Consider the following 13,263-nt stretch of genomic DNA (forward strand, 5'->3'; position numbering starts at 1 on the left):
CCACCTCCTTCCACTACAACACAGCCAGAGAGTGGAATTACAGTGTGAAGAATTTCTCACTCTCTCCTGATCCCTCTCAATCTCTTGTGGTGCTTCAAAACATGTATGTGCAAGTGCACACACACTTTTTTTTTTGACAATCACAAAAAAATGTGTTTATTTTCATCATGGATTATTTGTTCCCCTCATAAAGTGGCTGCGTAACATTGTATGTATGCGTAACACTTGGCAACCGCTCACAAACACAATCCATCCATTTCCTTCCATCATTATCTCCTCCTGCCTCATAAGTATGGAGTCAAAACATGTTTTCTTTTGTTGCTCTCTGAATGATTTTTTTTTATTTTGCAATCCTTTGTTCATTTATATGTAAAGTTTACATTTGAAACAGTGTCTATTCTATCTCATTCTTTCTTTTTTTGCTTGCAATAGTAATTAAGAGGCTCATCACGTCAACTTTAAGGTCCACTGATTTTAATACTTACCATCATGGCCCTATTACATATTGTTCACTCCACTCAAAGAATTGAGCACACTATTATTAAACTTGGCGTCTAAACGGCACAAACACATTTATATGCACACGCAGACACACACACAACCACACAAAAACGTGTTCTGCAGCATCTACAGTAGTTAAAAGAAATAATACTAACAGAGATGAACTGTCCCAACGTGGAAAATTTAATCTTGAATATAGTCTGTCAATGGATGCATTTTGACTTTTGCTGATTTAGAAACAAATGTTCCAATAAACAATGGAATTAGAAGGGATCCAGTGTTGAACGGTATGTTTCATAACTTTGCCGTTTATGTTTAGCAAGCCAAAAACATTTACAGTCGTGCTCTGATAGTTTAAAAAAGTTGAAGACTTGCACGGTTTGTCAGGAGTAAATAAGTTTGCGCTGGTATATACGGTGAAGTCAAGTGTGAACGTTAGAATCCAAATTCTGGTGCGTAAGAATTTGATTGAGTCCAACTGATCAGGTGGTTTCTATCTGGTTCTGATTTGGATCAGCAAGTGTGAATGTGTGTGTTTGTAACTAAAAGGAACGATACCTTAGACCAGTGTTGTGAAATCAAAAATGTATAGCAATAAAACTTGGCATCAATGTCTGAGAAGTCTTGAAGGCAGATCTCTATTTTGAAGAAATTCCATATTCTGTTTAGATTTCATTTTTTTAATTTTATCATGACATCTCAGTCGGAAAAAAAACTACAAGCGTGTGTAAACTAGTAGATCGCATTACTGCTTTGTAAGTTTGAGTCTCGTCACACAATACATCATGAACACTGTAACTGAATACAAATCCTTTTTAATTCGCACCCTCTGATTCCATGAAAAAATAGTAGCAGAAACAAAGACCAAGGGAATAATTTAAAGTGTTTGATTCTGATCACAGTTCCAACAAGTGAATACCGCTTAAGTGTCAACCATGATAAAGAATTAAGGGTCCCTTTTTAATGGACCTCAGGGGTGTGATGTTTGGATTAGAACTGATGGCCTCATTATTGGTTTATCTGATGTGCAGTTGGCGTCAAATAAATCTTGACAAATTTGAGATTTGCAAACTGGCGTTCAAATTATAGTTTGCAGCATGGATGGCAGAGACAAATGCGACGTATGACAAATGAGATGACAGCAGCTTGAAGCTTGAGTTGCAGTATATGGGTAGGCGACAATAGTACACAAAGTAATTTGTATGTATAGAGGCTACAGCATGTTTTATAATTGTGTGTAAATTCATTAACAGTGGTATTGCTTATCATTGTGAGGGCCTGGATAGTAATTATTGATCCAAGCATCCATATGAAATGAGCACAGACATCTAAATAAAAAGAGGAATAAAGGAATATGAGAGAGAGAGAAATGAAGCAAAATGACTCAAAGGGAACGACAGAGATTGTACTCAGAGATTGCTTTCATTTCTTATGGCATGCTACCTTCAATTCTTTAGTTTACCTTTGATTTTCATACCCTCATTTGCGGAGTTGTGTATGTAATTTTTTCCAGCCATTATTTAACATGTTTGTGCTTTTGACAAGCCATTCACAATTTAAGGCAATAGGTAATTCACTGTGTTTTGTATGTATGTATCAGAATATAAGCCATTCTCATTCTCATTTCCAGGGGTTTCAACTTATTCATTCATCAGAAAAACAAATAAAATGATTCAGAAGCATCGGGTTCAATGAACATGGAGAAAAACGCCTCAGAATCTCCAATCAATGCTGAAATGGGATGGGAGCTTGTTACCGAGATGGCTCCATCTTATGACTAACATCACTGACCAATTGTGTGTCTACAAAATAAAAACAATAGCCATGTAAATCAATACATATATCCATTTTCTGAACTGTGCAAAGCTAAATCTCTCTTACTAATGTCTTAAGATGAGTTCAAAGATAGGAACGTTACACACTTGTGGACACGCCTACGGCCACTAGGCTGGAATGCGTTGTGAGTGTGTGAGGTGAGTAGGCTGTCATTATCATCATTTTGTCTTTTTTTTAACCCTATTGATTATTTAATGGAAGGTGCCTTTCATGCTATTTAGGGAAAATCATGATTTGGAGGACTTTCCTTCGTCGAGATGGGGAGTAGTGGGGAGCTAACATATATAACTATTTCTATACAGTGGGCCAGTGGTTAGGAACCAAAGTCCTGAATGACCAAAATGCAGACATAATTTTTTCATGCATTCCAATACTCTGGGTATTAATGAAGAATCAGAATACACTAAGGTTTGTCTTTCTTGTAGGGAAGTTGTTAAATTACAAAATGACCAATTCATTAAAAAGATAGTATTTTTGAAAATGAGATTTCAAAAACCACATGTATAATCTACAAAATTCTGAACGTTTCAACTAAGTTAAAACAGATAAAAGTTGATTGAATCTGATCCAGACATTTTTTTTCTCACATGCAAGATCATAGTTTAAGAACAACACAGAACAACTCATTTTAAATGTTAATTTACACCATTAACACAGATTAGAGATCTACTTGTAATATGAAGTAAACGGTAGCAAAGAAGTCACAAAACACGCAACCCTTTCAAAAAAGAGAATCTAAGATTGCGTCATATATTATCTCAGGCCTTCAAGATACCACTGAGTCAATTGCATGGAAACAAAGGCACTAGCACCGAACTAAAATCTCTGTCTGTTGGGATTTAATGTTAGTCTTTAACCCCACTTTACCATGACCTTGTAGGTACTTAAAGAGTATGGCTGAGGTACACCGGGAGCAAGAAAGAGATACAGACAGATAAACTAGAGGCAGAGCGTCAAAGAGAGGCAAGGGGAGAATTTCAGGAGGCAGAGAGACAGAGCGAAAGTGAAAGATAAGTGCTCTCAAGGGAGTTGACTGTGGTTAAGGATTATTAAATGGAATCAATAACTAACAAGGCCTCTGCGTGTACACAGACTCACGCAACCACGTGCACACACAACGGCATGCATTCGCATTTTAATATTAAACCTATGTCTGTTTTTAGAAGTCTTGCCTTCTCTTCCCAAACCATTTACCTGGATTCAGAGGTTTCAATTCTTTTCCATGTTTGGTCATTTTCATCTACCGTATTTCCCGGACTATAAATCGCTCCAGAGTATAAATTGCATCAGCCATAAAATGCACAATACAGAAGAAAAAGATACATATAAGTCGCATTTTTGGGGGGGAAATGTATTTGATAAAATCCAACACCAAGAACAGACGTGCAATCTTGAAAGACAATTTAAAAATAATAATAGAATAGAGGCAACAACATGGTGAATACTTGTACGGTATGGTAACGTTACATAAACACAAACAAGGAACTGAGAACTTTCCTGACGTAACATATTAAGAGTGCAAATAACTATAGCACAAATAACATGCTAACAAGTTTATCGAACCATCCATGTCACTCCAAATCATTAAATCCAACGAAATCTTCATCCTCGATGTTACTTAGAAATAACTCCACTAACTCCGGAAGTAGAAGATGCAGCGCTTTCTCGTCTATGTGGCTTACGTCAGACTTATCGTCAGTTGCTGTTCCAATTGTTCTACAGGCCTAGAGCGCCCTCATGTGGTTTAGTGTGAAAATAACGTGAAAGGATTTAATGTGTTAATAATTTCACACAAGTCGCTAATGAAAATGTGTCGAACCCCCGGACAAACTATGAAAAAAACTGTGATTTATAGTCCGGAAAATACAGTACGTCTACAAACATGGCCAATGCTTTAATTCATTCATTCAGGTTTTAAATTCATTCATTCAGTCATTTCATTTGTTCATTTATTCATTAGAATAAATCTGGAATTTAAAAATTATGAAAATCCCTATTTGCATTTATTATTGTAATTGTCGATAACTCATTATAAATTATCATACGTCAAGATTTCAGTGGCCGTTGCAAGGTTTTCAGTGTTAAACAAAGAGGGAGGGAGTTCACCAAAAAGCATTATTTTTGGGTGTTGTAGCTCTGTAATCGAAATTATTGTGCATCTTCCCTAAGTCATTAATCAGGTAACTCTACAGGTGCATCTCAACAAATTTCATGATTATAGCTTACATCTAAACAAACAAATCAAAATTGAAGCAACAATGAGAAAAAAACATGTATTCAATCAATCTGTAGATGTCGTTTTTTTATGTGAACTTCTGAAATTATTGAATTTATCAAATTTATTGAGAATTGTATATTATTTAAGACGAATCAATATAAATGCCTGTCAAAGATTTATGTCATAAAGTGCAGAGGTATACTACAGTAGATTATTTTAATATTTATTACACGATCAAAAAAACAAAGACATTTACAGATTGTTGGATTAGAATTCCCATTTAGCACATGCCATGGATAGAGTATGAGGTACATTAATCACAATAAACATAAATCATATAAACTCCATTGTGCCTATCATTGAAACAACATGCCCATTTTTAAAGGCTAGCATCTCAAACTGTTACCAAAATTGCCATGTTAGCATCCTTTTATCAAAATTGAAAATGAAGAAAAACAAACAAAAATAAAAAGTATGACAGAAATCTATGTTGTGGTGAAATAGAAGAAGGTGAGAAAGCTGGAGGAGGACAGAGATGGATGGGAAAAATATGCCAGATAAGAACAGAAAGGATAGTGGAGAGATAGAGAGTAGGCAAGAATATTGCAGTTTGGCGATAGTGGAAGGTGAAAACAGCAATACTGGAAATGCATTTTAGTGGCCGTAAAATTCAGAAAGAAACTAAAAAATAAAAAGTGTATAAAAAACAACAAAGGAATATTTTAAACAAACGTTGACTAAATTTTACCAGAAAAAAAATTTACCCCAAAAAATCCTCTGCTTTTTCTAGTATTTCATGAAAGACTAATTTATCTTTTGTGTTGAATTAAAAGAGACATTTTCAATGAACTGCTTTGGCTTCAGGACACAATTTCCATTAAGCCTTCAATTGGGTCCAGAATTTGGGAATCGTGTTAACCCCGAAAGCGCATTGTATAGAAAGGCATGTTTTAGGCAGTCGAAGAGATCCTTTTTAACGTTAATTTAGGTCAAGCGAGTTGTTAGGCAGCCAAAGGTGTCCGTTTGCTCCACACACATTGAAGTCTGTTGACATTTTATTAAAAGAGAAGCAATACGCAGATGAAACTATCAGGAGGGTTGAGTAAGTCATTTTGATGCTATGTGAATTGGATGGAAGAGAGAATAAAGCTGTGTCCGGCCACGCTCTTTGACTTGTTAGTGACTGTGTGGATGAGGTGCTTCCGTGAACTTCCCCCTTTCCAAAGCAAAAACAATCTTAGTGATCCGTATCACCCGACTTCTTATTATCAAACTCTTTTGGTGTCGGAAATTCATCAGCTACGGTTTACTCGCTCGTCATTTAGCTTCGGTCCTTTAAGCATCAATTTGAAATACTACTTGAAAATGTATTTATGACAAAAACATTTGACCAAACTGCATTATACAGAAAGTCACGTAGGATCCAAGCGAGTAAAATTGAGATTTAGGTGTAATACCAAATAAACAAAAATAATGGTTTAATAAACAGTAATTCGGGAAAAAGGTTTCTTCTAATACACTTAAATGCAAATTGTATCCGATTGTTCAATTAATCAATGGAATAATTGATAGAATTGATTCTAAAAATATTCAATGGTGACATTCATGTCAGCAAATATTGATCAATTGATATTTCTTACCTATTCAAAATGGGAAAATAATTCATTAATAATAAAATAAATTAAATACAACCATCAAGATAAAAAAATACCCTTCATACCACTCAGTCACAAAATTTTAAATCTTATGATTTGAGTTGGATTTCTCCAGTGAAATGTATACGTGTACACAAATATTAAACTGGATCGATCCAGCCAAAAAAAAACAAGTGCAACCAGAATCAAAGCATTAAGAGTAGACCCAATAGAAAACAGACTAAGAGAAGGATGAAAAAATGTAATGCAAACAAATAAATCATTATGAAAAAGTGAAAATTAGATTCAGTGTGTGCATGCGTGGGTCTGTAATTATTTTTAGCAAATGAGAGACAATTCAAGGGAAATGTGGGCTGAACAAAAAATCCACAAGGCTGCTTGTCAGCGATAGCACAACAAAAAAGAGCCATGCAGATTCAAACTAATATAATCATCAAGTAATTTATTAATAGAAAAGCTTCTCTAGCACAGGGCGGATTAGCCCACAGGTCACTGATGCATAACATCGTGCAGCAGGAAATTCTTAATGCGTAAGGTTTACACTAACGAAAAATAAACTTGAAATAAAATGAAGGGAATAGCAGAGGACAAAATCAAAAATACAAAAATAAAAGGACTTTTAAAAAAAGAGTTGCCACGAATGGTGGACGTTGTACATAACAATATTGCAATAAAAATGTATTTAATATGCAACTATTGCTTTGCCTGGTTAAACACACGCACGCACACACAAGTTTCAAAAAATGGGGCATGGCACTCTGTCATGCCTGGCTAACTGGTAGAATAGATTTTCCATATCTCATATTGGCTAAGTCTTCATCATCACCATCATTGTCTCTTTCACCATTTTGTCACATAACTTCTGATTATCTAAAAAAATGACAGTCGATTAGGTGACCTGAAAACCAATTGCACACTGTTGTAAATGAGCTTTATTGAGCTTCCAATGAACTACAAGCGAAGTATTGATAGTGATAGGGATTTTAAAACCGTTAGATGCTTGAATAGAAATGGTGGCTTTATGTACTAATTTCATTGCTCATTGTTGCAGTAGAGGACAAAGGAAGTAGCTATTTCTCTATACCTAGACTGATGGCAAGTGATGGATATGACATATTTGGCTGACATTGCTAGTGCATCAATACATCATTTGAGCAGTGTGTGCTTCCAGCAGTTGGACTGAATGTAACTCGGCAGTGTTCATGTGTTGATATACTCATAATTCACATTTTGGTGCTGTTGGCTTGTGCTTTTCAGTGCAAAAAGATTTTTTTCGTTAGAATAATCAATGTTGATATGGTTGGAGTGAACCCTTGATCGACTTAAAGTATTTCTTTTTCTTCAAGAAATCAATTCAAATATTCTAAAAATTGAGATTTTACAAGTATGATTCATGAGACCTTGTCTATAGTTTAGGTACTCACACCAACTTGCACAACTTTTCCCCGACAACAAGAAGCTAAAAAAACAACTTGTGCTGAAGGAGTTTAAAGATTAGCGGGAGGCTCCGATAATAGTACGGTGCAAGAGATTGAGAGTCTTTATCGGCTGTTGCTGCAAAACCGGGTTCTCACACTGAGCGCTGCCATTATTAATCTTTGTTGCTACTGTGGATGTTATCATATTGTCACTCCCCACAAACATGGGTGGGCAATTATTATTTTTAAGTCGTGTACCTTTGTTATGCACAACAATCATCTTCAATAGTTATTATCAAAGGTCTCTGACATTCTCTTAAATGCGCTATTGACTTCTTTAAGAGATTTGATGCAGAACAACAATTTGGAAAAGAGACTCATGCAAAGGTTAGTTTGGCACTAAATGTTCCTCTGGAGTGAAGCAGAGCAGATATGTTGGAAAGCAAGACTGCCACCATTTGGACGACTTGTATAAATGCAGTGATGCAACCAACTCAAAGCATTGGCGCTCAAACGTCTTCCCACAGACCTTCATTAATTGTATTTTATTTATTTGTACTGTTTGAAACACAAATCTCGGGCCACATGCTATGAATGCCATATTTGTCCCTGTTACTCTACTTTGCCGTTAGAAATGATTTTGATAAGTCATTATTGGAGATTGTTAAGAAAACAAGATTTATTTTAAATATATTTTAAAAGGCAGCACTGTAATCACAAATTACAGGCCATGATACCTGCAAAAACTATTGGATCAATTAGCTGAATATGTAATTAGTAACTTTGAGTAGAAACATTATACTTGAAACACATTTTAAAATAAGCCACATAAAAACAAATGTGTGTAAAATTACATTTACATGTGGCAAAATAATCATTTTCTAATGACTGCTAAATGACAATTGCTTCTTATGTAGAATGCATCCTTTTTCTGTTGGGGTGCCCCTGGAAAGAAAAAAAATATTTTGTGTCTCCCCCCCCCCCCCCCAACTCTGTGCCACAACTCTAAATAGTATCAATTGTCTATAAAATTCTTATAAGTACACCTCTGCACGCGTAACATTGTATTCTTATTAATACTCTAAAATCAATAAGAAAAACGCATCGATCAACTTAAAACAAAGAATAGCTTTATTAACATGATCAAGGATGACGACTACTAATTCTTATTATTCTGGAGAAATCAAATTATGGGTTCACCTTTGCCCTGATAGTGTCAACTTGTAGTACTCGGTCAATGAGTGTATTCTTCTGAGTTTTGTGTCAAATATTGTCTCATGACCTTTTATATCATTACGCACAACAGACTATGTGTGCATGAAGTGTCATTCAATGCACACGTGAAACTATCACATGGAGACTCACGGAAACACAGCACGGAAAGAAAGAAAGAAAGGCAATCCATTCAGTAGACTTCCTTCTTCTTTTGAAACCAGAACTATCCAACAGCCCAACTTCATAAGACTAAGATTGAATCCCTGCAATGGTGTTTCTGTGACATGAGCAGAATTTCTTTTCAGTTCAGTTAAGGTCAGATCGAATAAACTACCCTGAGTGACGTGAAATTCATCAGGCAACATACAGTCATTTGCGCTGACTTGAATGTTGAAATCAGAGTAAAGTGGTTTTGTTTTGAATCAGGTTTAAGTTACAATCAGTGGTAAAGAATATAGATTTGAAACAATTGTTACAGTAATGCTCAATTAATTCATCACATCCATAAAAGGATCGTTAAGTAGATTTTGTTTTTTCTTTCTGTAATGGGCAACAAGTACAGAGAGGCTCTAATGATGACGGTTTCAATGCAAAACTAGTATTATTGCCATCAAACTTTTTACCAGAAAAGAAAGAATTCCAAACACCATTAATCATTTGTTTTAAATTGTCAAACTCTAGCTATTTACTTGCATTCCTGCACAATAGCAGTCACGCTTCATTAATCAAATAACTTTGCGGCTAATACTTCCATTTTTGAGAATGGAAACCAGGAAATCTAGGAACCATATATTACATGAGTACTGAGAAAAAAAACTGCTTTTGAACGGTGATTTTAATAATAGCAAATAATAATGGAGTTTGTGTTATTGTCTACAAAATACGGTAACTGATATCTCTATTCAAGTGTTCTGACACTTATCTAATCATTGTCACAAAGGTTTCCGTTATGGCCCAAAATGATATCAGTGCAATATACGCCTTCACGGTGACACACCTGAATACCAACAACCCTTTTGCACACACACTCACGTCATGTGAGCTAAAGTAGGCCAAAACACTTCATCCATACACTTTAAATTCTTAGTGCTTAGAATTTGAATAACTTTCCCAAGAAGGTAATTTGTGGCCTGTGTCTTGTCTTTTAAAACAAAATTGAAGCTAAAATGTTGAAGTAAGCTGTAAGAGTAGAACAGGGCTTCTGATAAGCAACTTTGTCTCGATTCAGCGAGTCTGTGTAGCATGCAGGCAGATAGCGGTAGGATGGTCTGGCAGAGTAAATGATGTCCGCATTGATCTCTGTTGCTGTTTTATAGCCATGTCATGTCAATTTAGCACCTCAAGAACACTTGCTGTAGAGCTAATCAATAGTGAACTCTGGCAGTGATAGACATGGAGAAAGAGAAAACCAGAGTGTGAAGAAAAGGTGTATAAAGAGAAAAACAAAATCTCTAGACAAAAAGATTAGGGGGGTCATTTACACAACTCTGTATTTAACTGAAATTAATCAATTTCAAGTCAAGCAATTTGAGTGATTCAGAATTTTTTTCTCACAATACAAAAGAAAAAATATATATATATTTTTTAGTCTCAGAATGCAAAATGTAACAAAGATCTGATTTCCTCTCTTATCCACAATTTGAAAAGTGACTTTTTGCAAATAATCTTGATCATAGTATTTCTGTCAGGCGGAAACATCCTATGTTCAACTTTGATCCATTTGCCCTTTTCCACAAATCGATAGTATTAGTCAGTACCCTCGACACTGCTGAAATCTTCTTGGTAAATTAAAAAAATATATACACTTCAATATATTATGTTGTATGCGGAGCCTCCAAAGGCAAGACAAGCTGGCACAGTTGACACCGCACCCATTGCGGTGGTGACTCCCCCCCAAGCCAACTCAAGCATGAACACATCAGTAGAGGACAACACACAAATTAATGCCATACACACACGCCTGCATGCAAATACAAAAAACACTTCTGCTGTAGCAAAAAATATTCATATTTAAAGCTCAGTTGAAATCAGATGTGATATTTTTAATATTGTGACTTTAATTTTTATGGCTGTCAGTCAGTTCTAATAAAATAACTACACTTTCACTTCCTTTTTGGATTCATAAATAGTACATACTATGTATATTTGGGGAGGATATGAGCTGCTTATTTTTCCACTGAACCCAAAGTAATATTGTTAGAGATATATGGCAAAATTAGCAAGATGTGAAATTTATCCATATCCGACAGCCCTAAATGACAGTGTTAATCATCTTAGCTGCCTGAGGTCATCTTTACTCTATTCATAGGGGTGGACATTCCGCCATAGTTTCAGCAATGCTCCTGAAGTCGACAGAAACAAGCCAGCATGGGACCGCAAGGGCGTGCCCCTGAGTGCAAGGCAAATGATGAACCCCTTTTCAGTAACCTCCTCTGTCTTTGACTGGTTGCTTTTCTTTGGGGTTCTTAAAAATCAAATTGGAAATACAGATGGGGCCAAAGAGGTGTTGATTCTTTCTTCCCCACAGATCATTTTACTAATGTGCTACTGTCAGGTCATATTGACAGGTTTAACAAATATGAGAAAAAGTTTATTGTACAGTTTGGTTGACCGCTTTCCACGGAGTGAACCCACCATAGTTTTGATGAGTGAGTTCACCATATTTACCAAACTGTAACCAAACACAACTAATACATTTTTAATTCAATGTGATATAATATAAGCAAATCCAGCACAATTATTACAGCTGTTAAATTGTTGCAATTTTATCCCTTTGGATATATTGTGAGAAATGCAATCCACAACACTTGCCTTTATGGAACCTTGGTTTTGACAAATTTGCTAAGTTTGAGGATCGATTTGAGTGTTACTGACCGGTCACAGGAACAGGCCACAAGAACGCTGAGCAGGTTGTAGATTATGAAGGTGAAGATGACAGCTGTGATAGTACCACGTGGAATGGAGTAGCTTGGATTCTTGAGATCACCTTGGAGATGGGTTAAGTATGAGCATTGAGTCAATTTGGATACACATTGTCCATTTATAGTCATGGCCAAAAACATTGGCACCCGTGTGATTCAGTCAGATAACGCACTACTTGTTTGGTTTCGTTTGCAATGGAAAGACTAATTATTCAACTCGAAATTCCATAAATTTGACGGGACAAAATTATTGGCACTTTCTCAAAGTTCTAAGAAATAATTGCATTGCGAGCATGCCATGCTCCTGTAATTTGTAATTAAACTCAACTGCGGCAACTAACAGGTCCTGACGATTCAGAAATGTCACTAGCAGCCAGTTAAAATTAAGAAAAGGTGACTGTGTTGTGTCTTTGCTGATCACATTGAGGATGGAGCAAATAAAGAGCAAAGAAATGTCAGAACTTGAAAGCAAAAATGTGGAAAAGCATGAACAAGCTCAATGCTGCAAGTCCCTCTCAAGAGACCTGAGGGTGAAATTCACAAAAGGATTGTGTGACTTTTGTGTGGCGATAACGGGTGAGAATAAAGCCAAGCGTGCGCAGGTGGTGAAATGCTTCACTAACTGTGCTGCCAAGCAGAATGTGTCCCGATGCGCCGATGGTACTTGTGCATATTTACATGAGTCAATATGCATATATTTGGGGCAGAAATTGCCCACCTCTTTGCAAATGAGCCTCATTGATAAACATTGTCTAATTCACAAACACTAGCGCTAATAACCACAGGCATTTTGCGTGAAGCAAATAACATCTTTGGAAAGCTGGCGTAAACTTGGCACTCCTCTAGGGAAGTCTTATCATGTCAGTAGTAGCACGGGGGAAGGCATTGTCATACCAAGCAGAACCGTCAAGTCTGACATGCAGAACATGCGTAGGGCCCAGAGGTGGATGAGGGATGACAAAATTAAAAAAAGATTAACTGAGGACTGGCAGAAGTGGGTTATGTGTCCATTCCTGTAATTGTCCCTTCCCGGGTCAAATGACGACTAACCAGTTTGTCCAACGAACCGTTTCGTCACATTTTTCAACCCGCGACATATCACCAACATGAGGGAACAAAATGGTGCATTATCTGACAAAAGCACAAGTGGTGCCAATATTTTTGACTCAAACTTCTGGATATGCAGTTCAAATACCTGACATATTGGAGCCCGCCATGATGCCAGTGCACCCATTAAACATCACCGCAAAAACAGTGGCAAAGGTCATCAGATTCCCGGTTGTGTAATCCACAGTGTAGTCGGCTGCGTGAAGAGAAAACGTAAGATGAGTTGTTCCTAGAGCTTCCGTCTTCAACCAGCAAGGTCAATGATATCTGTTGACAAATGCTCACAATGCAGGATGTACTTTTAAAGTGAAAGTGACAGTTGTGAGGTGAGAAAGAACCTCAGAGCCTCCTTTGAATTTATGACAACAGTATTCATTAGAATTACATTTTGC

At 36.4% G+C, this 13,263-nt stretch overlaps 1 protein-coding gene across 2 annotated transcripts in view; it reads right to left on the minus strand.

The window, feature by feature from the left end:
• zgc:153039 overlaps positions 1 to 13,263 on the minus strand; it is a 36,100-nt gene that overhangs the window by 18,008 nt on the left and 4,829 nt on the right. For both annotated transcript variants that reach the window (XM_049725596.2, XM_068651366.1), the window contains exons 5-6: positions 12,960 to 13,067; positions 11,718 to 11,829 (exon numbers count right to left, since the gene is read on the minus strand). In XM_049725596.2, coding sequence (XP_049581553.1) covers positions 11,718 to 11,829; positions 12,960 to 13,067 — 220 coding nt within the window. The remainder of the gene's footprint in view (positions 1 to 11,717; positions 11,830 to 12,959; positions 13,068 to 13,263) is intronic.

The sequence above is a fragment of the Syngnathus scovelli genome, chromosome 7, assembly GCF_024217435.2.
Source record: "Syngnathus scovelli strain Florida chromosome 7, RoL_Ssco_1.2, whole genome shotgun sequence".
NCBI classification, from domain to species: Eukaryota; Metazoa; Chordata; class Actinopteri; order Syngnathiformes; family Syngnathidae; genus Syngnathus; species Syngnathus scovelli.